General features: G+C 38.4%; 4 protein-coding genes and 2 long non-coding RNA genes across 8 annotated transcripts; 4 read left to right on the top strand and 2 right to left on the bottom strand.

The window, feature by feature from the left end:
- The first annotated feature begins 509 nt into the window (after positions 1-509).
- On the top strand, positions 510-3,478 carry LOC121742464 (amino acid transporter AVT6C-like). The gene is made up of 5 exons (XM_042135601.1): positions 510-1,096; positions 1,410-1,562; positions 1,966-2,169; positions 2,519-2,984; positions 3,078-3,478. Exons 1-5 carry the CDS (start codon positions 727-729, stop codon positions 3,199-3,201), a joined length of 1,317 nt encoding a protein of 438 aa, XP_041991535.1. The 5' UTR covers positions 510-726; the 3' UTR covers positions 3,202-3,478.
- Positions 3,479-5,722: 2,244 nt separating this feature from the next.
- Positions 5,723-6,611, bottom strand: LOC121742380. The gene is made up of 2 exons (XR_006038039.1): positions 6,405-6,611; positions 5,723-5,952 (listed from the first exon to the last, which is right to left on the bottom strand). It is a non-coding gene; the product is annotated as an uncharacterized LOC121742380 (long non-coding RNA).
- An 11-nt stretch (positions 6,612-6,622) lies between these two features.
- On the top strand, positions 6,623-8,669 carry LOC121742379. Its single transcript, XR_006038038.1, has 2 exons — positions 6,623-8,288; positions 8,380-8,669. It is a non-coding gene; the product is annotated as an uncharacterized LOC121742379 (long non-coding RNA).
- Positions 8,670-9,324: 655 nt separating this feature from the next.
- LOC121810478 lies at positions 9,325-10,367 on the top strand. Its single transcript, XM_042211242.1, has 2 exons — positions 9,325-9,429; positions 9,549-10,367. Exons 1-2 carry the CDS (start codon positions 9,325-9,327, stop codon positions 10,365-10,367), a joined length of 924 nt encoding a protein of 307 aa, XP_042067176.1.
- A 3,502-nt stretch (positions 10,368-13,869) lies between these two features.
- LOC121742702 lies at positions 13,870-17,602 on the top strand. 2 transcript variants are annotated; one of them, XM_042135933.1, is made up of 5 exons: positions 13,870-14,296; positions 14,937-15,470; positions 15,642-15,750; positions 16,325-16,391; positions 17,239-17,602. In XM_042135933.1, the coding sequence occupies exons 1-5, from the start codon at positions 14,017-14,019 to the stop codon at positions 17,365-17,367; spliced, it is 1,119 nt and encodes a 372-aa protein (XP_041991867.1). In that variant the 5' UTR covers positions 13,870-14,016; the 3' UTR covers positions 17,368-17,602. The 2 variants fall into 2 exon arrangements, with proteins under 2 accessions (XP_041991867.1, XP_041991865.1); XM_042135931.1 differs by having other exon boundaries at positions 14,913-15,470.
- A 784-nt stretch (positions 17,603-18,386) lies between these two features.
- Positions 18,387-23,153, bottom strand: LOC121742439 (mini-chromosome maintenance complex-binding protein-like). 2 transcript variants are annotated; one of them, XM_042135574.1, is made up of 14 exons: positions 22,904-23,153; positions 22,381-22,494; positions 22,166-22,273; positions 21,936-22,067; positions 21,651-21,695; positions 21,436-21,552; positions 21,187-21,342; positions 20,156-20,227; positions 19,927-20,040; positions 19,569-19,771; positions 19,318-19,453; positions 18,995-19,222; positions 18,720-18,787; positions 18,387-18,636 (listed from the first exon to the last, which is right to left on the bottom strand). In XM_042135574.1, exons 1-14 carry the CDS (start codon positions 23,069-23,071, stop codon positions 18,513-18,515), a joined length of 1,785 nt encoding a protein of 594 aa, XP_041991508.1. In that variant the 5' UTR covers positions 23,072-23,153; the 3' UTR covers positions 18,387-18,512. The 2 variants fall into 2 exon arrangements, with proteins under 2 accessions (XP_041991508.1, XP_041991509.1); XM_042135575.1 differs by having other exon boundaries at positions 21,939-22,067.
- Between the last annotated feature and the right edge of the window lie 3,115 nt (positions 23,154-26,268).

The following is a 26,268-nucleotide window of genomic DNA, read 5'->3' as shown; positions in this document are numbered from 1 at the left end:
ATATTCTCGAAACATTATATTGACATTTTCATCCAAACCCCTAATTTGGTAGTTTTTTTTTTATCTTTTTCGATTTAATTAATAAAAACGAAAATTACACTTGACAAATTTTAGACCCAAGATTTCTAAAATCCTATGATCTTAAATTAGTTGTAGTTAGCAATTAAATGATAAGTTAGCAATTGATCACTCCCCTACTAGTTAGTACTCCATCTGTTCCACAGTAATAGAGGCATTTCATTTTTTGTACTCATTTTGAAAAAATGATATTAAATAGTTAAAGTGAAGAAAGAGTAAAATAAGACAGAGAATAATGTAGAGAAGAGTCTTATCTACCATATTCTCTCTCTTACTTTACTTTTTCTCCACTTTAATTATTTATAATTATTTTTTCAAAATGAGTGTGCAAAATGAAATGCTTATGGGGAACGGAGGGAGTAGTATATAACTAAAAATAATCTTCAAACGATATGCAGTTATCATTATCTGATACTTCCAACTTGGTAGAAGAGTTAAATTTTGAATGTTATCCAAAGTCATGGGCATGGGGCATCGATGTCCTCCATTGCATTATTCCAATACAACTCAGACATGATTGGCTCTTTTGTTTTATTTAGCAACCTATTTTCACATGCTTTGATAGTAACTGAAATCCATCAGTTTTGATACTCTCATTGATTGGACGCTTAACTGCACCAGCCACAGAATATTCCCAATTTCCCATTGATGAAGCTCCAAAGCCACGAAATCGAAGCTCAAACTCCGTTGCTCCCGGAATTCGAGCCAATCAACGATGACAGATCGATCTCCGGTGCAGTATTCAACATCTCGACCGGCATGGTGGGGGCCGGGATTATGTCGATTCCGGCCACGTTTAAGGTGCTTGGCGTGATCCCCAGCTTCTTAGTGATCCTGATCATGTCCTATTTCGTGGAGGTTACTGTCGAGTTCCTGTTGAAATACACGCAGTCAGGGCACTGCAACACGTATGGGGAGCTCATGGCTGAGTCGTTTGGGAAACCGGGATCGCTTGCGCTTCAGCTTTGCGTCGTCATTACTAATCTCGGCGCTTTGGTTATTTATTTGATCATCATCGGTATAATTCCTTTTTTTTTTACTTTGCCTTCTATTGATTGGTGGTGATGTTATTAGCTGTTGCTTTCTGCTTCTGAATTCCATAGTTAGGTTTCTGATCTGTGCTCGTGACTTGTTTGACAATTTGCGTCAATACACTCTCGATCAAATGTGGTGCTGAATTTAATTACATTCCTACCTTTTTCAATTACCTTCACATACTAAAAATAGGCAAACTTGTAATCTAGAACTGAGGAAATGCACATACCAATTTCAAAATTCGATGCCAATTAATAGATTTCTGATCTATGTTTCTTTGATTATAAATCCTGCAGGAGATGTTCTCTCGGGAAATGAGTCCGACGGAACTGTCCATTTAGGTGTGCTGCAGGAGTGGTTCGGCATCCACTGGTGGAATTCTCGCGCATTCTCGTTGTTTCTGGTTGTACTTCTCGTCTTGCTTCCTTTGCTTCTTCTACGGCGCATAGGTTAGTACACCACATTTCTCTCTGACTCACTTTCTGTTATTTTAAGTTAAGATTGTGTGTGCAACCTTATAGCTCAGTCATAAATTGTTCAAGATTCTATTGCTGTCCACTAATGTTTAGTTATGCAGCCTCAGTATAGTTATTGATACTTTATATGAAATTTAAATTTTGTTGTTACCTTTGGTATTTCACGAAAACTTAACACGTATTATTGTCCATGATGAACTCAGATCTTATATACATACCAATGGAAGTATTATCTTTTGTAAACAGAGTTTGTAATGCAATAGTAGGCCTCCAATCATGTGAACTCTCAGATTCTTGGATAATAGGAGTAGATTTTGTGTCAATCAGTAGTTATTTTACAAGAATGATAGATATGTGTGCAGTTTATCCCCTGCAGATTCACTGAGACATGCCTCAGCTATATCGGTACTATTAGCAGCGTTCTTTGTTGTCATATGCTCTGTGATGGCAATACATGCGTTATGGGTAGGGGAAACAAAAACCCCAAGACTGTTACCTGATTTTTCTGGAGGTGTTTCCGCGTTCAGTCTCTTCACTACTATTCCGGTCTTTGCGACTGCCTTTGGATGTCATGTAAATGGTAAGAATGCAGACATGCATGAAATCACTAATATAGAGTCCATCATTGTGTGTAATGTATAGTGTTAAATTTTGACAATATTGATGTAGAGACATAAACCACATGCTAACCAGAAAAGAATCTGAGACATCATTTCGTTTCCAGTTGTTACCTTAGCCTATCAGGAACACTGAACGAGACATTCAGAAATCCTCTACTAATGCCTTATTTGTGTGTGTGAGCGAGAAAGAAAGAGTCTTGAAAGTGTTGTAACACAAGTGCATGAATAGAGGACTATAAGGGGACTGATTTGGCTCAACAATTTATGTGCATCAGAATAACCAATTTTTTATTTGGCAATAATGTGCAGTACATCCGATAAGAGCAGAGTTGGGCAGGCCTTCTGATATGAGCTCAGCTGTCCGAATCTCACTCATACTGTGTGTTGCAATATACTTTTCTGTTGGCTTCTTTGGCTACCTGCTGTTTGGTGAGTCGATCATGGCAGACATGCTAGTAAACTTCGACAAAACTTCAGATTCTGTCATGGTCATCATTCTCAATAATACTGTTAGATTGAGTTATGCTATTCACCTCATGCTCGTCTTTCCGGTGATGAACTACTCTCTAAGGGTCAATGTTGACGAATTACTCTTCCCCAAAAAGCCTCACTTGGCTGCAGAAAACATCAGATTTTTGTCCCTCACGTGTTCGTTGCTTGCATTAATATATGCAACAGCTATAGCAATTCCAAATATATGGTACTTCTTTCAGTTCATGGGGACAACAACGGTCATGTTTCTGATGTTCATTTTCCCAAGCTCAGTTGTTCTCAAGTATGACCTACTGCATATATAATTTCCTTACGTTGATGAGTGAAAATGAACGTATTTCTTACTTGGTTTATTTCTTATGCTAAAACTTTGCAGAGATGTTCACTGCATGTCCACAAGGAGGGATAAGGCCTTAGCGGTATTGGTGATCATCTTGGCTGTGGGGACGAGTTTGGTTGCCATTTTCTCAAATTTGTCGGATTATTTTGGCTTCAATTGATGACTGGAAGTATATATCACCTTCACCACAATAAGATTTAGAGTAACAATGTTACTGCCTTTAGTCTGAGTTATTGGGGACAAGGCATAATTTTCTTGTGGAAAGACAGGTTTGAAATATGGCATTCGAGCAATTCATTACAGCTTTATCTGCGCCTCTACTTTCTGATTCAATGAAATCAGAAATTCTTCCAATGTTAAAAACTCTCTCTCATACTCATATACCAGATCAGCATCATCTGATAAATGGAATGAAGAAATTATTTAATTTATGTACACCTTAGCTTCTTACACATGGTGAAGAAAGAATTTTTGAAGTTTTGGAGTTTCCTTATGTCCTAATAACATTACAATTCTACGTTTCCAAAGAATATATTTTAGTCGTTAGCAGTAAAAATATTGGGGGTGTACGGGGCAGCAATTTGAGTGTTCGCAGTATTCCAAACGAAGATTTAACGAGCATCACTTTGCTTGCAGAAAATGGCGCATGAACATTTTGTTTGATCTTCAAATACAAACTGCAACTACCTGTATCCGTTAGTAGTGATGTATGATGATTTCTATCTTTCAAGCACATCAAGTATTTTATTCGATTTTTACAAATCTGCTGTTACAAACCATTTCAGTTTTGGAAGTCATGTTCAAACAGGCACAACTTCTAGATCTTAAATCAAAATAATCTCAAAATTTTACGAGATAAGTTTGATGTCTAAGGCATTTCTCTGGCCGCTGCTTTCACCGTGTTTGCTCGAGCACTTTTTTTCGAGTCACAGTTGATTTAGCAATGGTAGGGATAATAAGGTTGGAGAAATCGCGACTAATGGTTGGGATTAAGAAAAGGGATAGAAAGAAGATTTATGAATGAACGAATAATCATTTGGAAATCAAAGATGACCAAGTTCATAATAATAAACGTTGGTCAGAAGAATTTGAATAGAAATCTTAGTCTGTCATCAAAATTCAACAAAGTTATATTGTCTAAATCAATGATATGCAAAGAAATCGTGAAAGCTCTCCTCAACCCTATTCGCATCGCATCTCAACATGCAAAATTTAGAAACATATATGGTCATGATATCACAGACAGTAACATACATTGATTTTCCCTTAAAAGACTTGAGGTTACTGAATCGATTTGTGAGCTTAAAATTCAACTATATATAGTCTAAGTTCTTTCTTTTCTCTACCATATCTGAATTGTTTATGTTATGGCCAACTTCTGTAAACACCGGACCAACTAACCTATTTGATGACACACAATCCACGTGTGCAGTAGCCCGAGCAAGGATGCTCCCCTAACCATAATCTGAATCCAATTATAATCAAATGCTGTTGCTCGTTAATTTTTCGCAGAATCGTTTAAACATTTAAGACCAAAATCTAACAAACTTAATGTGCAGAACTAATTTTTTTTGAGCAAATGTACCAAACTATTTTAACAAGAGGTTGGACGAGATTGACGAACAGCCATCCTACTGGCCGGTTACAGCAGCCGCCCTTCACCTACACCGATCCCTATAGTCAGCCGGCGTCCTACACTGATCCCTATAGTCAGCCGCAGTACTACACCGATCCCTACATGCAGCTGAGTCCAGCATCGCCCTCAACCGGCTGGCCGCCAACACCACGGCAACACTCTTCCGGCTGGAGTCTGACAAATCACTACCATCAGGGTGTCTATTGCCGCGAACAACCTACGGATCTGCTCCAGCTCCATAGCTACGAGCATGAGCACCATCAATGCCAGCAGCAAGTGCAGCCAGTGGACGCTTACCGGCAGCAGCACCATCAATACCAGGAACCCGTGTTCGATCAACAACCACCAATGCAGCGCCCCCCACCGTGCAACCGTGATATCAGGCATGGCTCATTGGAGTTATTGGCCGATGATAATAATGAATCATTAAATTCTGGTCATAATCGTTACAATGACACCAAAACCAAAATTACTAGCCAACGTGTGGAATGTTATAAGGGTTCATTTACCTTGTGCCATGTTGAGTCATATTCGTAGTTAATTGTGAAGGAGCCAGTTAGTGAAATTAGTGGAAATGGGTCGGATTGCAAGTGGAAATATGCTGAAAATACTGGCGAGCAAAGCAAGGTTGGTATTAGTCATTGTACAGCGACACTCGACTTCGATGCCCGGTTGATCCCTCCACGCCGTGTGCAGTTACGGATGGTCACAAATGCCTATTGCACAGAGGGTCTTTGAAGCGGAAGTGCGAAACAACGTTAGATGAAGAAAGTGAGGAGCAGGAGTTGGATCTCACCAATTCTGGAGTGGTCACAAAATACAAGGCATGGATGAAACTGTGAACACGACCTTGCAGCTTGTGTTGCCTGAATGCCAACCGAAGGCTAAGATTGTTGACTTTTGTGAAAAAGCATACTCGTTTAGCAAAGAGAAAACAGGGTATATGTACAAGAAAGTGAAGAGGATAGATGTCACGACCACAACTCCCTAGTTAAAGAAAGTGTAGTTATTTCGCGACTAAACTAATTCAATGGTCACAAGCTCATCATAAATAAGTACTCAAATCAAGGAAACAATTGTCTCATAGAATAAGGGTACAACCTTATCGAAATCAAAGTAATTAACTGAGTGCATAGTCTTTTCTAAAATGATTCTTAAACTTGCAGCGGAAGGTACCAAGACGAAGTAATATGTATGTAGACATATTAAATCAGCTACCTAGCTACTTATTTAATATTCTCTCCCAACACCTTCGCTGCTCCGATCACGATCAACCTGCACATTAAAAAAACAATATGCAGGGCTGAGTATTTGGTATACTCAGTGGGCTCATTGCCGAAAACATTTCTTATTTAGTTGTCAGCCAAACTTGAGTGAGCGCGGAGTTTTTCTTGAAATAATTCCTGGTCACTAAAACTTTTCTCTTTTCAAAAGGTTGACTGCGCAGTCACATAACATCTCATGAAATATCATATCTGATCTGTGTGAACCGGGAATGTGGCCACATTCCACGACGGTCACTGGACAGGCCAACTCTAGCGCTAGCACACGGTCCCTATGTGTACACTAATCCGAGTAGGGTTTGCGGCCCTACTGGGACTCGGATTCGATTTAACTTGCTTGGCATAGCCAACAGATAGGTAATCATAAATAAAACAAGGCATGACAACTCATCTAAAAAATATTCACATTTTCACATATAATCACGTTTTGAAAGAAAAGTCCACCTCGTTTGCTTAAACTTTCAAATGAATGTCCTTCGACTTGAGATTACTTGTCGTGCGACGACGCCCCTTCATAAACAAATAATATAGTTAATTTAAGCTTAAGTAATTATTTATTTAGCGTGTATGCATTCCTAAGCATGTACATATTTTTACTTCCTTCTTTCTAAATCCATAAATCTTTAATCATTATGGTTCATTATCAAATCTAAATCCTCTTGGATTTAAATATTGAAATACATTAGAATACTTACTTTGATTAATAGAAGTCCAATTTAATAATTTATTGAACATTATGTTAACATGACTAACATTTTCCTTTCTTCCGTGGCTTAAGGAATTAAATTTGATAGTCTCAAATTCATCTTAGGCGGTGGCCCAAACGAATTAATTTAGATAGTAGTGACTCAATTTAATTTATAGAAGAGGCCCAAATTAATTGGGTTTACCTAAACAGGCCCATTTTAATTAAAGCAAATAATGGCCCAAAACTAAACATACACTCCCTCCCACCGTCAGCTTCTCTTCCCAATTCTTCCTCGCATTCCAAAATTCCCAAAATGGAACTAAATCCCTAACTTCTCTTTTCTTTCCAAAATCCCGAAGTCAGCATTTAGAATTGGGGAAGGCAGATCCCTAGTTGAAACCAGCACATCAGTGGCGAACCCTTCGGTTTGGAGTGAGGAGCAGCGGCGGTTCCCTCTCCGTCGAGTTTCTCTCACTCCCGTGAATTTACCGTCAATCACCAAGTTTATCGGATGTCTCTTCCGGCGCCACCGATGTGTCGGCCCTCTCTCTCCGGCGAACCCGTCGTAGCCACCGCCCCTTTTCTCGCGGCGGGTGGTCATCGCCGGCGTGTTGGCCTCTCGCCCTTGCTCCCAGCTGCTCGTCGCCGACCTCCACTTCGCGTGGATGTTGCGAGCAGCAGCTTCCCCCGTTGCCGCTATCTCGCGCTGTTGCTGCTGGTCTATTCCGGCATCGGCATCGCCGCCGTTCTGTTCCTTTACGGTTCAGTCCCCATTTCCGAAAGCTAAGTTCATTTCCTTTATTCCTCTAAGCTTGGTTTATTACTCGTGGGTTATGGGCAGTCGTTAGGTGTGTGCATTCCTGAGCAGTACCAAAGCTTCCCCCCAAATCCATGTCTGCTCTTTTCTTTTTTTGCTACTGCTATGGTTAATGCTCCGCTGTTTAATGGCCTACTTCTTATGCTTGTTATGGTGTGAGATCTAGAAGCATGCTCCTATTTATAAATGTTGCATTTCTCGGCTTTTGATATGCTAACTCTATGGTTGTCTAAGTATGCTTCTAAATTCTAAGTTCTTGACTGCCCATGGTATGTTCTAATGATGCAGAGGGTGTGTAGTTTTTACTGTTTCCTCCCATTCACTTTATCAAGATTTGAAATGAGCTCTAACATGCTTGAGGCTACATGATGCTAGTATGGTTTTGATTTACCTCTTGTGACTGATGAGCGAGGTTGCTCTAATTCCCGGTCACCGAGAGCTCCGCTCCCTCTCTATGCGCGGCTGGAGATTTGGTGTGTGTGTTGGGAGAAAAACTTGTTGCATATAAGGGAGGATTTTATAGGCTCTCTTGTGTACCTGGAGCTTGTTAGCACTCTTAACAGATGAATCTCTTGTGTAATCGTGAATTAATTGTGGCTGCTCCCTACTCAATTGGCAGTCCACTGCAGCATCTTTCTCCCTCCCCTTTTTCGACAACCATACTGACTTGGGTACGGTTTTGTAGGTGGAACTGGAGCAGACGTGGTTGGCTGGAGTGTGGGGCGCTGCTGCAGCCTTGGCTGCAGAGTGCAGTCCGCAGCTGCAGGGTTGCTTTGCCATCTATCTTTCCTATTTTGGCACTAACATAGCTTTCATTTAAAAGGTAGGCTTGCCTCCTATTCTTTTCCATCTTGTTTGTCATCTTTGGTAGTTCAAGGACTCATTTATCTTATCTACATCTTGGTATTTTGTAGTGATGCACAAGCACTAACTAGCTGAGATCTCGCGACGTGGTGTTTGGTCCTTGGCCCCACGACCGACCGAGACACTGCTTGGGGCGCGGTTTAACTTCGACAAAAAGGGCACAAGCTTATCTCCTTTCAAGACCTTGTACCTCTATACTTGTAACTTACTCTCTTTAGTGTCTTGTAATGAAATTTGTTCGCGACGAATTTATGTTCTATATTTCATTTCTTGTACTAATTCGATACGCTCCCTTTGGAAGGAAATAAAAACGTGTGTACTCTCTTTGCCGTTCGTCTTACACCTTAGGCTTTATTTTTTTTAGCAACCATTTCTTGTTCACAACAATAAACACTTACGTTCATAATTCAAACTAAATAAGAATCAATTTATTTATTCGACTTTTCCGTCGTCTCTCGGTTATGAAAAGGGGCATGAAAAGGGGTGGTCATTACAATAGAAAGGGGGGTTACATCCCCAATAGGCATTTTAGTGAACAGTATTATAGTGGGAGAAACTTCTCTTGGAAATACTGCGTCGCTTTCCCCTAGTCAGTTGAGTGCAAAACAAGGGTCTTGTGCGTTTGATCCTACCTTGCAATACTTTGCTTGGGATTGGAAAAGATTGAAGCATCTATTGGGTCGAAAACAACAAAAATTAATGCACAAAAGTATTTTCTTGAAGTTCAGAAGAGAGGAACCCATGGATATCTTCCTCCACCTTGGCCACCAAGAAAAGCTAATCATCCATATCCACAAAAAGCTTCTAAAATTGCTCCAGCCCTTTCACAAGGGAAACCATACGTCCAAGGCTTAGCAGTTGTTGTTGATAATGGATTTAATGGGAGATTGTGGATAACCTATGTCATCCATGTTATTCCATTGATAGAGAGTGAAGTCTTGAGGGGTACTGATGACGAGCAGGGTTTCTCGTTCAAGCTTCGAGGGGATAACATTATGACGGTGCAGCTATCAGAAAGAGACGTGATAGGTTCATTGGCTAGAAAGAATGCACAAGGCGTAGCATTATCGGCCCAGATATGGGGATATCACGTTGTGATGGTAATACATTTTATTACTCCAGAGATAAATCAGCGATCAGTTGATCAACTAGGGAGGACTGTAGTGATTGTGGGGGATTCATATGGTGCAACACAACACTTTGCGTAATCACAGGGCAGGGAACAGTAGGCATGGAGATTTTGTGGTGGATGACAGGACCGATAGAGGCTATAGTTGTTTCTGTTGGTGGTGGTGGACTTATCGCTGTCGTTGCTGCCTATGTTGGTTGGGTACTTCCACAAGTGAAAATTATTGGATGCCAATGCAACAACGTTATCTTGCATCTTGACCAAAGAGCAGAGTTGGATCAAGCCGGAGGTTTCGCTGGTGGAGGAGCAGTCATGGAAATTGATGATGAGCTTCTGGAATCTATTGTTACCATTGCAGTTGGCGCACTCTGTGAGGTGGTCAGGAGGAGAAAGGGACAAGCACATGCTGCTGCACACTTTCTTTATGGATTGGATCTTAATCGGCAAAATTCAGAATTTCAAGCTCCTATATCTGGCCCCCTTTTCCATAGTCATCAAGATTATGCGAGGGTCAATTTTCACAACTCGTTTAATGATTTTGTTTCCGTTGGAGCTAACTTGGAGTACAATGGTTTGAAGGGAGAGCTTGCTTACAGGGTTCATGATCCTGGTATGGCTATGGCTACAATGGAAAATGTTGAGCAACAATGGAGAACTCTTGCAAATTCTCTTATTGTTGGGAAAAATGATTCAGAAAACCAGATGGTAACGGCTTCAATATTTTTTCCTCCGGATGACAAAATGAAGGCTCCTCTTGTGGACTTTCTTGGCAGAATTTCAGAGTTTGGTGTCTTAGCCGAGGGACTTATGAACAATCGATCTAAGAATTGTCCAAGGATTTCTCCAGTTGATCTATTCGTCATGGCTTCTTCATCAACGCTCTTTGTTGTTTCTTGGTTTCCACCTTGAGGACAAGGTGAATTTTAACCGTGGGGGAGTTCATACGAGAATATCTATGGAATACCACCATATCTCTATTATTTAGTTAATTAGTTAATTAGTGATTTGCTATATCTAGTGTATATAATTAGGGTATTTATTTCTTGATCATTAAGTTGGGTTACTCCTATTATAAATAGGAGCCTTTGTTATCTTTTGAATCATCCATCTTCAATACGTTTATCTATCTTTTTATCGTCTTTTACTTTTCTCTGCAATTTACTTTATAAAAAACCCTAGTTGAACGATAGTTGACTGCTCGACGGGAATCTTCCCGCGAACCAACCAATATCTTCTCCGCGATCTCTCGCAGTTATCTCTCGATACGAGTTTACTCGTATCATGTGGTGCTGCACAAAACGCTCTTGGAAACCTACAAGATGTACAAGGCCGAAGACGACGAGGAGATGAAGTACAAGCCCAAGAGACTCATTAGAAATATGAAGAATAAATTGGAAATGGGACCATGGGTGATCAAATCATCTGAGCCTGAGCTGCTTTTGACTGTGTCTTTTTTTAAGTGTACCATGTTTTTTTTAAAAAAAATTAACTACATTTTTGTTCTTTTTATATATATTTTTGTCTTTCAGTTTTGTTTTGTTATTTTATGTTATTTGATAAATATCAATAATTAAAATAAAGTATAGAAATCATGGTGACGTGGAAGTTGAGGTTAGGCGGATGACTATTATAGAAATATGACCGGATGATAATGGAATGGACCGATAGATAGGTTGTCACTTCTAGGTGATTCTAATGTTCTAAGAGCAATAGCAATAGACGGCCCAGCCCGGTTGGCTGGGTGCCTATTGCATGAGCCCAGCCGAGAAGAGGAGAGAGAAAAGTCCGAGAGGTCGGGCTTGGGCGGTGGCTAAGGTGGCCTCTCGGCGCCTAATGCGTGGCAAGCCGAAATATTTCTTTTTTTAATAAATTATTTCCTCTATATATACTGTTCGTTGCACTTCATTTTATTTTATTGAAGTATGTTCGAACTTAATTTTTTATTTTGTATTTGTTAATTTGATAAATGGGAGGGCTAGGCTGGGCTGGGCTGTGGGAAGACTATGGCATTGGCTAGAATGTGGCGGTAGGCATGGGCTGTAGCTGGGCTGTGGTCTTGGGCTCTTCATATTGCTAAGAGCATCCACAATAGTGGACTAGCGTCTGCCCTAGCTACACTATTGCAATCGGCTAACAGTAAGGATGAGCGCGGAACAGACGAGAGGTCGGACGTGGACTAACCGACTAACCGATCGCTGGCCACCTATTGTGCGGCGAGCGACCGGCTAGCCAGAAATTTTATTTTTTATTTTATTTATTTATGCTCTATATTTACAACTCGTTACACTTCATTTTTTTTAATATTTAATAAACACCAACATTTTTTTTAATATTTGATAAACACCAATAATTAAAATGAATTAAATCGTATTTGTTAATTTTATTTGTTAGAGACTATTGCTAGGCTGTTATTTGGCCAGGACAGGAGAGTGGGTAGAACGTGGGAAGAGCGTGATAATGTTACATAAGGGATTTTTAGGCCATCCACAATAGGAATAGCCCAGCAATAGCCCAGCCACAAACTCCTCCTGCCACATCATCAACACTAAAAATCCTCCTGCCACATCATAAATAGCTCAGCCATAGTCTAGCCACATCATAAATAGCCCAGCCACATCACTCAAAATTATATAAAATAAATAATTAACAATCACACAAAATACCCAATTTAATTTACGAGACATATACGAGAAATTCAATAATATTATTAAAATTTAAAAAGTACATTAATTAAAAAAATTACATAATTAACAAAAAAAACTAATGCTGTGCAGTCCTCCGCGCCCATAACTCTTCAATTAAATCCTTTTGGAGTCGAATATGAGCATCCGTTTGGCGCATGTCGGCATGTGCTTGGAGGCGGCCGTCTTCATCGTGAGGTACCCCACTCCGTACGTTGGGGGTGGCCACGCCGTGGCTTGGACCGGCTTCATTATCATCGTTGGCCCAATCAATCAGTTGTACACCTTCATTTTCGACAATCATGTTGTGCATGATAATACAGACGTACATTATATCAGCAATGCAGTCGACATGCCACAACGCGTTGGCCCCTTAACTGCCGCCCATCGAGACTTGAGCACACCAAATGCGCGCTCCACGTCCTTGCCCGCCGACTCCTGCCGTGCCGCAAAGTAGGCCTTCCTCTCATTTGATGCGCATCGGATCGTCTTCACAAAGACGGGCCACCTAGGGTATATCACATCCGCCAAGTAGTAGCCCATATCATGCCGGTTGCAGTTGGAGACAAAACTGATGGCCGGACCGACACCCTGATACTGCTCGTTGAAAAGTGGCGACGAGTTGAGGACGTTGAGGTCGTTGTTCGAACCGGCTATCCCAAAATACGCATGCCAAATCCACAGCCGGTAATCAGCTACGGCCTCGAGGATCATCGTGGGATTCTTTCCCTTGTAGCCGGTCGTGTAGAACCCCTTTCAGGAAGCGGGACAGTTCTTCCACTCCCAATGCATACAATCTATGATGCCTAACATCCCTGGGAACCCATGTTGTTCCCCTTGCATCCGCAAAAGATCCCGGCAGTCTTCGGGGGTAGGGCTTCGAAGGTACTGATCACTGAATATTTAAATCACGCCCTGACAGAAATAATTCATACATTCCAGGGCAGTCGTCTCACCGATGTGGAGGTACTCGTCCCACATGTCTGCCGCGCCTCCGTAGGCCAACTGCCGGATTGCCGTAGTGCACTTTTGAATAGGTGTGTGGCCGGGTCTGCCAGACGCATCGTGCCTGAAGCGGAAATACAGATATCGTTGCTCCAAAGCGTTAACAATACGCATAAAAAGGGACCTGCTCATCCTAAAACGGCGCCTGAAAAGGTTGGCGTTGAACCGCGGCTCCTGTGCGAAGTAGTCTTCGTACAGGCGCTGATGTGCAGCTATGTGATCACGATCAATCACCGCTCGGCGGTGTACCACTGGGTGAGGTCGAGGTACCGCCGGCTGCAGGGCCCTCTGCATCCATTGATCAATCTCACTGTTCGTATAGGCCTCTAGCGCTTCGTTCATTATACGCTCGTACTTCTCAGCATCCTCACCACTACTACCACCGGCGTTACTCATTTCTAGGTGTTGATCTTGTACAGAAATTAAGATAGAGAGAGTACTCGTTAAAACAAGTGGTGCGAATGAAAATGACGTATCTGGCGCGTATATATAGTGTTTCGAAAAAAAAAATCGCGCTTGGCGGTGCGCTAGGCGATCCGGACGCTACAATAGCGCCGAGGGAATCGCCCAGCGCACGCCTAGCGCCACGGAACCGGCGAGCGCTAGGCGAATTTTAATTCCGGAAATGGCTGGGCGGTTGCAATAGATTGCCTAGGGCACCGCCTAGCGCCGGCGCTCGGCTAAGCAGTGCGCTATTGTGGATGGCCTTAGAGGTCTTGCTAGTCCGATGGATGCTGTGAACAGATAACAGAGCCTAGCATTTTCCCGCCCAAAGCGAATCTTCTCTATCACTCTCACTCTCTATTTACCAGAACTCTCCCTCTCTCTGAGTACCAAATTACCAGAACTCTCTCGCTCTATCCCAACGGAAAATGGAGACTACGAACCGCAAACCCTTCTCAGACATCACCGACCTTCACAACCTCACGCCCCTTTCCGTTTTGCGCGAGCTCATTTCTTCCAATCCAACCTGCAAACCCCCACTTTCCATCTTGAGGTCTAATTCTAATTCCACCAACCGCAAATTACGCCCCGAATCCTCCGATAGATCCAACACCAGCATCGGCTCATCCTGCGTCGCCGCCTCCTCTAATTCCAAATCTGTTCGATTTCGAAACCTTCCAAATGCACTCTCTCCTCCTACTTCTCCAGGTAATTTCTTTTCACTTTTCATCTCTGTTTAATTACGACACTCGTCTCTGTTTTGATTGATAGAGTATATTTTTGTGCGGGTGTTTTTGGGGCTAACATGGAAATGTGTTGAAAAGACCTAGGGTTTTCGAGCTGGATGCTAAACTTAATTGGGTTGTTGATTACATTGGTTGCGTTTGTCGATATTTGGTTTTTTTGATCGGATTACTTTTTTTGGTGTTTGCTCTTTGATTTGTTCTATTTTAATCTGTATCTTCATAATCTCCATCCGTCTCCTTCTCCAATTGGCAAGGTTGGTAAAGGTGCATGAGACTGATTTTGGTTATTTTGGGGCAACATGCCATTTTGTCTGTTCCCAAATTCTATCAGTTGTTTGGAGGTCAGATCTACTAAGGAGATTTTATCTGACACCATATTTGAAGCTCGTAGTTCTAGATTCCGTGATACTAGTTGTTGGTGGGATTACGTATATATTGTCTAATTTTTATTCTCTATATTCTAGGTGTTCTGTTTCATTTTGAAGTGTTATGGATGTTTATAGCATGTATATTGGTCTAAATTTTAAGCACTTGTGCAATTAGACTGCAAATAGTTTGTAAAGTGGCTCTTTCTGAAGGTGATATTGGAACCAAGAATGCAGCTTACAGTCGAAGAAATAATATTGAAAATTCCAATCAACAAAGAGAGGCACAAGTGATTGATAGTCGCACATCTATTGAGAAGAGGAAGGACAAAAGGAAGGCCGCTGCTGTACCATTTAGTCCATCAGGTTCTGAGAAAATGAAAGAAAATCGGAGTAGGAACTGTAACATGTCTGGTACTGATGGTGTTATGAGCATGCGAAATGCAGCATATGATCGAAGAAAGATTATTGAAAAATCCAGGAAAGAGATAAACTCTGATTTGATTGGTTGTCACACACCTCTTACGGAAATGAAGGACAAAGGGAAGGCTGTTGCCATGCCGTATAATTCATTACCTACTGGGAAGCTAAAGGATATTCAGAATAGCATTTGTAATTCCAGCACTCTGGTTGAGAGATCATGCCAGAAAGGCGAAGGAGAGAGTAACATGGATAAGCTTGTTTCATATAGCCACTCCTCTGGAAAAACAGAGAAAGGGAAAGCAAAAATCAGCTCTTGTAATGCTGCATTGGGAAAACTATCAGAAATAGGTAAGGATGTTGCAGACACTTCTTGCTTTTCATTTGAGAAACTAAGAAAAAAAAGCGATATTAAAACATACTAGATCTTCCATTGTGAACATTACTAACTTCTTGCCTGAGAAAACAAAGGAAAGGGGAATGTGATTGTTGAACCATCTAACATTTGAGAGTCATCTGCAGCTGTGGCAGCCGTGACCCGACCATCAAGGAAGATGAAGACAAGTGCGAGGAATAATAATGCTTTTGGGGTTTCAAGTTGCCCTACAATCACGAGGACCAAAAAACTACAGTAAATCTCTCTCTCTCTCTTGTCTCTTACGTTCACTAAAAGCCGATAATTATTAACACGTGCACACACTTAACCAAGCTGTCGTATGGCACAGTCACCATCTCAGGCAGTTACAGGGCAGAGGAGAGTTCTGTTTAGAAAATTGAATAACTTTTGAGATATTCAATTCTGAATCCCTTTCACTCTTTTGGACTAGCTGGTATCAGCCTCTTATATGCTAACTCACTTTAATGGTTAATTGACCTTGTCTTACACCATCACTGATTTATATCGACTGTTTCGCAGCTATAGATTTCCTTTTGTTGGTGAACTGAGGAAGTTCTGTTTCTGATATTAACAATTGTGGTAGAAACCAAAAGTATTCATTTGTCTTGTAAGGTGTTGTAAAAACATGTGATGACTCTATGCAATTCTATTATTATGTTCATAGTTTTATAAGGAAAAATTGGCATTTTACTTCTGCTTGTTAGAATGATCATCTGTAGCAATAAGCTGTCCTGATGCTATATTCCTCTTATTTAACCAATATCTGCCCCTTTCACTGATCTGCTCAATGCTTCTTTTTTTGCTTTAGGAATGATCTTGATGAAGATGTTAAACATTTAAATTCATGGACTGACCCACAGGCAAATGCTAGAAAGGTATGCACAATGTTCTCTTTCTGAATACAATAATCCCTATTCTTGTATAAGTAATACAGATTTTATGTGAAATTGCATGACAGTCAATAGCTATTTGTAATAAAAAAATAAAACCTCAGTGAGATGCAATTATTTATAAGGTTTCAAAGATTACAGGATTTTTCTTTCTTTTGTTGGGTAGACTATGCCCAAACTCCTGGGGGTCTTTTGTAATAATTCTACATCTTTGACTATGGTGCTTTCGACTTAACCTTGTTGTACTTTTACTCATTCCCATTGTGGCTGATGTTACTGAGATAATGTAGTACATGCATGTATATTGTGTTTGAAAAGTAAAACTGCATAAAATTGAAATAAGACCACATTGTCAGGACATTGATTTCTCACTTTCCAAAAAAATTGTGGTATGATATGAAACTGGTCTTTGTTCTGTCTTTCCTTTATGGAATCAGTTATCTACCACCATTACTATCATGTTTCCTGTTTGATTGTTGGAATGAAAGTATATTCTCAATTTTGTAACATTCTCTTTATTAGGCCTTTTGGGTTTGTTGATAATCTCCTCAAGTTAATATATTTCTCTAAAGTCTGAATTACTGGCCTTGCTCTCTTTAATCATATCATGTTTGTCCATTTCTCAAATCAAAATAAAAGTTCTTACTGTCTAGCATAATCCCATCAAACTGGTTTTGTTCACTTCTGACTGAAATTAGTAAAGCCTAGTACTCGAGCTTAATGTTTCATTGAGTGCTTGTCTCCTATTCCATCTTTCTCTCTCCTGTGTAAAATATCCTGTTATTGATGAATTGTTCACTTTCTGATATCTATGATTGATGTGGTTTTGCAGAAGAGGCCAAAAACTGAAAAAACAAGTGAATTGCCAGAAGAATTCATTAGAGAGAAGAAAGCATACTATGACGACATTGATAATTTTGAACTGCCAGTAGAGGAAGTATCCCAAGGTGAGTCAGATTAGGATAAGAAAGTGCCTATCAGGTTCGGACTAAATAATCGGAGGTTCCATGTACAGTTAACAGTGGCGATGCATCAAATCTGTTTCGTCAAATGTATAGTTCAGATTTTACTGTCATCTTACTCTCTTGTAGCTGTAGATCATACGCCAAATAAATACTCCTACGTGTCTGTAGATCATGTTATACGAATTCATATCTTATCTTATACGTATGCACTAAAATCATGTTGCAGGTATATACCTAATACCTTCATTAGTTTGCTTTGAGTTCCTCAATTGTTAAAATAGATTTACCATTATTATTATGTGTGATGCTTCATGTTTACTGTCCAGTACAGTAACTGTTTCTAATCTGCTTCTTGTATGATTTAAAATAAGAGATAGAGAAAAGATAAAATCTTCATAGATAGAGAAAAGTTAGAGCTGAACTGATAACATGTGGTCTGAAAAAAGGGTGAATCTGTGCTGGAACAATTAGTTTTTGTAATAAATTTATTAAAAATGGTAGGCTGAAAATTAAAAAGAAAAAAATGAATTAGAACTCAACCATTTTTTGTTATTTTTAAAAAGCAATTAAGTCAGACAAACTAGCGCAAGTGTTCGGTGCGCGCCATGTATATGGTCATGTAGAGTTCATTGTGGATTCGCATTGAGAATCAATATTTGAGTTTTATTTGCTATTATTCTTTATAATTTAACTTTTAATATGGCCATGAATAATTATTTTATTTTTTTTTGTTGTTAATATGGATTGTTTGTTTTGTAATTTATAGAGTACGAAGTGTCAACTTACTTTTTTCTAAGCTATAGCCTATAAGTTTTAACTCAAGTTCATTATTTGGAATACAATCTAAAAAAACATACTACGGAGTACTAGAAAAACAAATTCAGTTATGAGCAACTATTTAATTTTTAATAGTGTTGTAATTTAAATGGTACTATTATATATGATTGTGCAAAATTACTCCTATTTTACACTTGTGATTTTCAGTTAGATTGATTAGTGTAGTATAATTATCCAATTGGGTAAAGAGTTTGTAAATGACATTACTAATGATGTGTGAGACCATCACTTCATTCTGACAACAAAACAAACTAGGAAGACATTAAGGGGATCTACAACAGTCACTGTTTATTTATCATCTGCTTCAGAGATTCCCTTGAAACCTATTCTTCCGGAGCCTCTCAAGTTCTTTCACCATTTGCCAGTGTTCCATCGACAAAGAAGTCGCCCCAAAACTGACCGACATCAGGCGCCCCATCGTAAGCCATCTGCAACAAAATTTCCATCAGCTCGGGAAACAGACATTGATCGCAGAATGAGGATTAAAAACTCAGGATACAAACTTCTTTACCTACTAAAGTCTTCTCTGCTTAAGCTCCTATCCGCTTGTCGAGCAGCAACTAGATCATCTTCGACAGCCTGTAATTCATCAGGTGATTTCTTATTTTTTTTAAATACCATATGGATTGACACCAGATAAGTAAAGATCAAACCACACCAAGACACTAATATTGAGATGCAGCACAAGCTTTTACCTTAAATAGAGCTGAAAGTAGTACATAAAAACAGTAATTTTAAGACTAACATAGATTAGAATTTGACTAAAAAACCGGACTTAAAACCGACCTTCTGCAGAGGTGGATCAATTGAATGAGGTAGTGATTTCATGGTAGCCAAATACCATCTCCAAGCTTTCAGCATTTCTCCATCCACCCCTGATGCAGGGTCAACTGAAGATGGGTGAAAAGGGAGGACGAGATCAGCAGGCAGGATATTTGATTTGCCTTCGGAAAGGATCAGGAATTGAACATCTGCAGGCATCTCCATTTTATAATATGTGAAATCATAATGAACCTGTGGCAAGCCAAATCAGATGGAACTGATGTAAGCAAGGGGCAGAGTATAATATTAGTCTCAATTAACACCACTATAAAAATAGCAAAATGAACCTTTTGTGACTCCATCATGCTTCTTAGTACTTGTGCATTTTCAAGGCCTCCAGAGTTGAGGGTTCCAGATTGTAATGGGGTCTCGTCAATGGTTAAATGTGAGCCTTCGGCTAACTGTAAAAGCCCAGACACCAGCCTGTGGATACAGGAACATATATGATAAGACACAACCTTCTTTCATGTCCATTATAAATAAAGCAAAAGTTTGAAAAATTATCAATTCAGCAATCAACAAAATTGACTATCTTTACCTATTTGTGTTGTAGTCCTTCTTTGGGGCGAGGGTAACTGAATTGAGATAATCAACAGTGAGAGGCAAGCATTCTGTGAAAGGCATGAGGCTTCCTATTACCAGTTTAAGATTATTTCCAAACACAGACATGTTTTCTTTGTTAAAGCAAGTAAGATTTAGAGATAGCTTTCCAACAGCAACTTCATCTACTCTTGCATGCACCTGCACATTGTAATCATTATGCTGAATAAATTATCCAAAATAAGCACGAGTTCATCTTAAGTTTCAAAAGTGGATCTACTCAGAAAATTGATGTAGGCCTGTATAAGTTCTGTGCGATTTTGTTAGAGCAAAAGACGGAGAAGCAAGATGAATACTCTGGATAGCAGGTGCAACAAAATGTATTCAGCTGGCAACCGATCACCTCCAAGAACAGCTGTGAGATGTCCAATAAGAGCTTCCCTTATTTCTTTTATTACTGGGGTTGTTAACTGCAATTATCAGGAAAAACAAAATCTAGGCTGACCTCAGTGTCAAACAGGCAGAAATGATTGATATGGTGCAGAGTGCTATATAGTGCAGATCAATCAATATTTTCCAACCTACCTCCAAATGAGGACTGGAAACAAGATCACTTGGTCCAAGCTTCCGGTGCACAACACAATGAAGTCGAGGAACCTGTACCATTTAAAAATCAGCACACCTTGCAAGTATCTTGGAAAAATGTCACAACAGAAGAATATGATGTATTATCATAGTTACAGAAACTCTCAAAATGTCATGTATCTTGACTGAGTCCAGAACTCACTTATTAAACATGTCAAAAGCATTCAAGGACGAACTGAGAATATAAAAGCAATCTCTCTCTCTCTCTCCTGAAAATCTTCAATCTCAATCAGCATGTATTTTCAGTTGTAATAAATTCAAATTTAAATTACAGATAAGATTAAATTTATCACAAAAAAACACATAGGTCCATCCTCACCTCAAATTCCCTCATGCTTCATTTTGCAATTTGTTAATAAGGCTAGAATAATGTATTCCTTCATATTTATTTTGAATTTCTATTATTTCTTTTGTAGTACTATCTTTTTCAACATTGTAAATCACTTCCAATTCTTTGTTTTATGAGAAGTGGGGTGAGGATTTCTATCAACTCATGCATTTATTGTCATTTTCAGTTCATGAAAATTTTAAAATTCGCATGAGTAAAAATTCATACTTTTCTGTCACATTTTATATTAATAAAAGTTCATATACTAAACTTATTCAAGACGCAAAGATTAGCTAGCATACAGCTAAAGCCCACGTTACATACTACTTAATGTGATGTTAGGAATGTTGGAACCAAGATAAGACTTTGGTTACAGGGGTCGGTTTTGGCAGTAATACCAACCTTTTGTCACTCTACATAGCAACCCAAAAAAAGTTTACCCCTTTCTTTCTGTCTATAACAAAGATGCCGGAATCACGTAAAAACTATGAGGGCCAAAGAAGAAGAAAATGGACTAATTAAGTATTGAAGCATGATCAAACTTTAGCATCAAAACTAGGAGACAAAACAAGCTAAATTCAGATTACATGCACAAATTGATGTATTAAGGTGCAAAATAGTGAAAGTGAAACATGATGTTGACCTTGGAGGGAGGCAGACAAAGTAATTCATCTTCACAAAAGTCATCCATGACTTCTTTATCATCTATGGGTACGGTAAGGTCCGGGTCAAAAGTGAAGATGCCAACAAACTCAAAAACTTCATTAAGCTTCAAGTCTGACTCAGGAGAGTCATAAATCTGCAAATTGTAACATTATTACCACAATGATCAATGGATCATTTATAAAGCAAATGAAATTCAATCTATCTAGCTCAGTAACTATGCATTCACCTTTACAAGACACGAAACAGAATTTCTTTCAACGGGAGGTGTACTTGAGTTAGATGTACTTCCTTCAGTCACCACCTTCTGCAAATTAAATGGCTCAAAAGCAACTCCATCCTCACGCTGTGAAAAAAGAAAAAGGAAAAGCGGGACAATTAGGGACTCTTAACTTATGCACACGAAAACCATAACTTGATAAATACTAAGAAAGTTGAACATACCATCTTTTTCGGATTGGGAGAATCCTCAATGGCATGGCCTGGTTCCTGTAAAACATATGTGAGTTTCAGGTTAGAACATTATTACAATATATTCCCATCAAAGGACATTGTATTTATTGACATTGTAATATTTATTCATATTTTTGAACAATGACGGGTTTCAACTATTAGTGATGGAATACAGAGATGACGTAAGTCACACGTAGCCAATGTTAGACACAAAACATTATCTGAGAACAAAGTGAAGTTTTACATAATCGTAACTAGTTCAGGCTTATGATTTACCACCATATCAGCATCACTCTCGGTTGCTTCATCCTCCCTCTGCCGCTTCTCCCTAAGTGGAGACATAGCACTAATATATGGATTTCTCATAGCATCAGGAGCACACTCTACCCATGAGTTCTGCCCAGGAACCTAGAGCAAGATTTGATAGGATTATTAACCATGCATGAATTTAATGGACACTAGCTAAAGTAATAATATCAAATGAGAACATCAAAGAAAATGCTCACAGGGGTACAGTAAAGAAGTCGGCGCTCCCAAATCCGCACATCTGATGATGCATCAGAAGGACCATGGGAACCATCAGCAAACTTATTGGTTATCCACTTATCACCGTCCTGCATTGATAAAACCCGAAAAAAATGAAATCAAGTATATCCCTCTTTACAGTGAAAGGAAAGCCAACATTACATTAACGAACTAGCTAGTGCAATGCCAAATGTACCTTATAAGCACCAACATAAAATTCATTGCCCAACATATCTTGTATCATGCCCCGAAACCGAACAAGAGTATTGGGTTGCACCCATTTCATTGTTGATGAACTAAGCCACGGCACCTGACAAACATAACATAACACAAACATATTAGGAGAAACAGGGGCGGAGCTAGCATATCACTAGGAGAGCCCGGAGCGGATCAAATATTCCCATATTTGTTTCTCCCACAAGATAAATTCTTGGATCCTCCCCAACTCAGCAAAACAACTCAAATCACCCAAGAAATAATAGTTTCCCGTTTACAGTCATAGCTACATTTTCATACACGAAGAAATAGATCAATACAGCTAATACGATCCAGAGCATCATCGGTTAATTTCAAATGACAGAGGGCCTGAATTTCATTTTCATAAACTTCAAATTTTGAAGATCAAACGCTTTTTCAATTAAAAGAACACACATTGAGTATGATGTCTCATTCGGTCAAACAAATTGGGGGGAAAGATTATTATAACGGCAAATACGAACCTGAGACAGGCCGCCATCATCGAAGAGAAATTGACGGAAGACTTCGGCAGCTCCCCAGTCCTTGCCGTCGAGCGCCGCCGCACTGGAATCGGAAGACATCGCCTTATCGAAGGTGGATCGGACTGCTCCGAGAGGGTTAGCAAGACAGTCATAGGGTAGCCCAACCATAGTCGCTTAATTCCGCTGCGTTCCTGATTGATTCCGCTTTTCAAATTTTGATTTCTTGAGTGAAATGATAGCTAGGGTTCCTCTGGTGGGAGTGGATACAAATAGCAGCGGCTAATTTTCCCGCGCCAAGGATAACCTCCACGTGGTAGTTCCCGCCAAATTCCAAGGCCACGTTCCCGCCTTTTTCAGTTCCAATGATAAATAGGGATTAAGAGAAATAAAAGGAAGAGTATTATCAAATATTAGGAGAAAATTATTATGGACGAACTAAAATAATATTTCTTTCGTCTATGATTTATAGTCTCATTTTGACTCAACACGATTTTATATATTGGTCTTATAATAGAATGTGAGTGTAATGAGTTAGTTTGATGGTGGAATTATGCCTATCGAAACAGGTAACGGGTATTTCCGAACCTGATACCTGTCAGGTATCGGACCCCCGTTACCCACAAAATTCGGGATCTGGTAGTAAAATTTACAAAATTTTAAAATGCTAGAATTTCTTTAATTGATGCGAGTTTCTCTTGGGATGCTCCAATCTCAGAAAATGTAAATAAATACATGAGTTGGAAATAGATGTTAATAAGCTTATTCACGAGTTTAAAAACTACTCCCTCCATCGACGAATATAAGTCTTGTTTTTTCATTTTTTGTCCGTTCACGAATAGAAGTTTCGATTCATTTTTACTATATATGGTATTGGGGTATCACATTCCACTAACTCATTCAACTCATAATATATTTAAAACTAATGTATGCAATTGGGACTCATATTCCACTAACTTTTTTCCACTCACTTTTCTTCACATTTCCTTAAACCCGTGTCGCCAAGAAATGAGACTCCTAATGGCTGACGAAGGGAGTATCCCACATCGCTGAGTACTTATAATAGTCCTTAATCAAATCTATACAAATATTGTCAGATGCAGGTTCATTAAATTAACTATGCTGGCGGGTACGGGTACCCGCATTTGCGGGTGCAGGATACCCGATGCGGGTATCCCGATACCCGCGATGCCCTGCGGGTCGATTGTCATGTAGTATAAAATGTGTTTTTTCGGGTGTTCAGGTACCCGTGAAATTTGGTGTGGATACCCGCGGATACTCGTTTCGACACTCTTAGGTGGGATACTTTTACCTAAAATGAAAAAAGGCAAATGAGATTTAAATCGCGGACATCCAAAATAATAAAGATGAGACATTTTTTCACAGATGGAGGGAGTAAAAGATTATTCATTATGACTAATGACACTCATTTCTTAATTCTAAATTCTTTATTTTATAGGGAGTATAATTATATAATATAATTATATTTAGTTAAAAGAGTATGATATTATTCAAATTGTAAGCCTCTTTCTCTACGCAACGTCAACGTAATTGTCAAATAAACAATTTACTACCAGTAATATAAATACAGTATAACAGACTAAAACTAATTACTATAGTAAACAATCAGATCATAAATTCTTTATTTTATACGGAGTATAATTATATAATATAATTATATTTAGTTAAAAGAGTATGATATTATTCAAATTGTAAGCCTCTTTTTCTATGCAACGTCAACGTAATTGTCAAATAAACAATTTACTACCAGTAATATAAATAAAGTATAATATACTAAAACTAAGTACTATAGTAAACAATCAGATCATGCTAAGATAACTATAAAAACATATGAAATCTGTCCAGATTACATAGCATCCATTATCACCTAAGCCTCTACCACTCCCAATTCACAATAAGAAGTGAATAAGCTACTTCATAACATACTTTCGTTTAGTTCATTATTTACTCCAACAAGTTTTTATTGAATAAAAAAAATAAAAATTAAATTTTTGTAAAAAAATAAATATTTTTTTTAAAAAAATAAAATCATAAAAAATAATAAAAAATAATGAATAAAATATTAAATTAATTGTAAATTGATCATAACCACAAGATTAAGAAAATGGAGGGTCCTAATTTGGTCTCTAATTCGGTTTTTAAGACTGGATTTATGAATAATGAGACGCATCCTATATATATATATATATACATATATAATTATTATCTTCATTATTTTATAATTATTTTTACAGTTAAGTAACTATAAATTAAAGACGACATATTTATGACTAGTAAAGTTTTATCTTCTTAGATTTATAGTTGATGTTTCTTTAAATTCATATTGAAATTTATTCATATATTGTCTATTGTATAAAATCCATCAGTTCATATTATTATTATTAATTATCTTAATCAATATTTTAACTCAACATATAATCATTATATAATTTATGTGTAATGGTAAAATAAAAAAAACTAGAACTACGTTGTATAGTCATTCATAGAGTATTAAACTTATTGTGTGTGATGCTAATATAATACTATAATTTATGTATATATTGATAAAAAAAAGATAAAAATTCCCATCAAATAAATAAATATAATTTATATATGTCAATATAAAAGAATAATAGTCTCGATTAAAAAATTGGTGGTGCAATATGACAATCATTTTAGTATAATATGATAATCATTTTATATATGGGAATAATAAAACTTTCCTTAAAACATCATATTATGTCATTAAAATTATTTGGCCATGTATACTACATATTTCCATTTGGCAAGATTTTATTAGTGAGGCATGCCAAATAAGATTGTCATGTGGTATGGATGGACATGGGAATTTTTTTTCAGTCTTAAAATCTTGATGGGGCCATAGTGCCACTAGTAAGAGGGCTCATAGGATCAAAATTGATGGGGCCATAGATGCCAGAAAAATATCCAAATTATGGAAAAAATAATACTCTCTTCATTCCATAACAGATAGTCACATTTTTCTTTATAATTTGTCAAGATGTCACATTTTTTTTTTTGGAAAAAGTTTCCTTTCACATTAATATAAATATATTATTTTCTCTTTCCACTTAACACACAAAATAACATCTCCTAAAATCCCGTGTCAATCTCCAAGTGTGTCATCTATTATGGGACGGATGGAGTAACTTTGTAAATAAACAAATACTTCCTCTGCCCGCCATTAGCAGTTTCATTTCTTGGTGACATGGGTTTTAAGAAATGTTAAGAAAAGTAGATGGAAAAAAATTAGTAGAATAGAGGTCTCATTTGTATATAATAGTTTTAAATGAAATGTGAGTGAAATGAGTTAGTGCAAGGTGAGACCCTATTACCATTTATGGTAAAAG

The sequence above is a fragment of the Salvia splendens genome, chromosome 7 (assembly GCF_004379255.2).
Source record: "Salvia splendens isolate huo1 chromosome 7, SspV2, whole genome shotgun sequence".
Taxonomy (NCBI): Eukaryota; Viridiplantae; Streptophyta; class Magnoliopsida; order Lamiales; family Lamiaceae; genus Salvia; species Salvia splendens.
This window is presented reverse-complemented; position numbering and strand designations above follow the sequence as displayed.

Excerpts from the sequence above, each read along its gene's own strand:
- LOC121742702 (XM_042135931.1), top strand. The coding sequence starts at position 14,017 with ATGGAGACTACGAACCGCAAACCCTTCTCAGACATCACCGACCTTCAC. Across the intron at positions 15,471-15,641 it reads GGGAAAACTATCAGAAATAG|CTGTGGCAGCCGTGACCCGA; the intron begins GTAAGGATGTTG and ends AGTCATCTGCAG. Across the intron at positions 15,751-16,324 it reads ACGAGGACCAAAAAACTACA|GAATGATCTTGATGAAGATG; the intron begins GTAAATCTCTCT and ends TTTTTGCTTTAG.
- LOC121810478 (XM_042211242.1), top strand. The coding sequence starts at position 9,325 with ATGACGGTGCAGCTATCAGAAAGAGACGTGATAGGTTCATTGGCTAGA. Across the intron at positions 9,430-9,548 it reads GGGGATATCACGTTGTGATG|GGAACAGTAGGCATGGAGAT; the intron begins GTAATACATTTT and ends ATCACAGGGCAG.
- LOC121742439 (XM_042135574.1), bottom strand. The coding sequence starts at position 23,071 with ATGGTTGGGCTACCCTATGACTGTCTTGCTAACCCTCTCGGAGCAGTC. Across the intron at positions 22,068-22,165 it reads GACTTCTTTACTGTACCCCT|GTTCCTGGGCAGAACTCATG; the intron begins GTGAGCATTTTC and ends ATCTTGCTCTAG. Across the intron at positions 18,788-18,994 it reads TTGATCCACCTCTGCAGAAG|GCTGTCGAAGATGATCTAGT; the intron begins GTCGGTTTTAAG and ends GATGAATTACAG.
- LOC121742464 (XM_042135601.1), top strand. The coding sequence starts at position 727 with ATGAAGCTCCAAAGCCACGAAATCGAAGCTCAAACTCCGTTGCTCCCG. Across the intron at positions 1,097-1,409 it reads TATTTATTTGATCATCATCG|GAGATGTTCTCTCGGGAAAT; the intron begins GTATAATTCCTT and ends TAAATCCTGCAG. Across the intron at positions 1,563-1,965 it reads GCTTCTTCTACGGCGCATAG|ATTCACTGAGACATGCCTCA; the intron begins GTTAGTACACCA and ends TATCCCCTGCAG.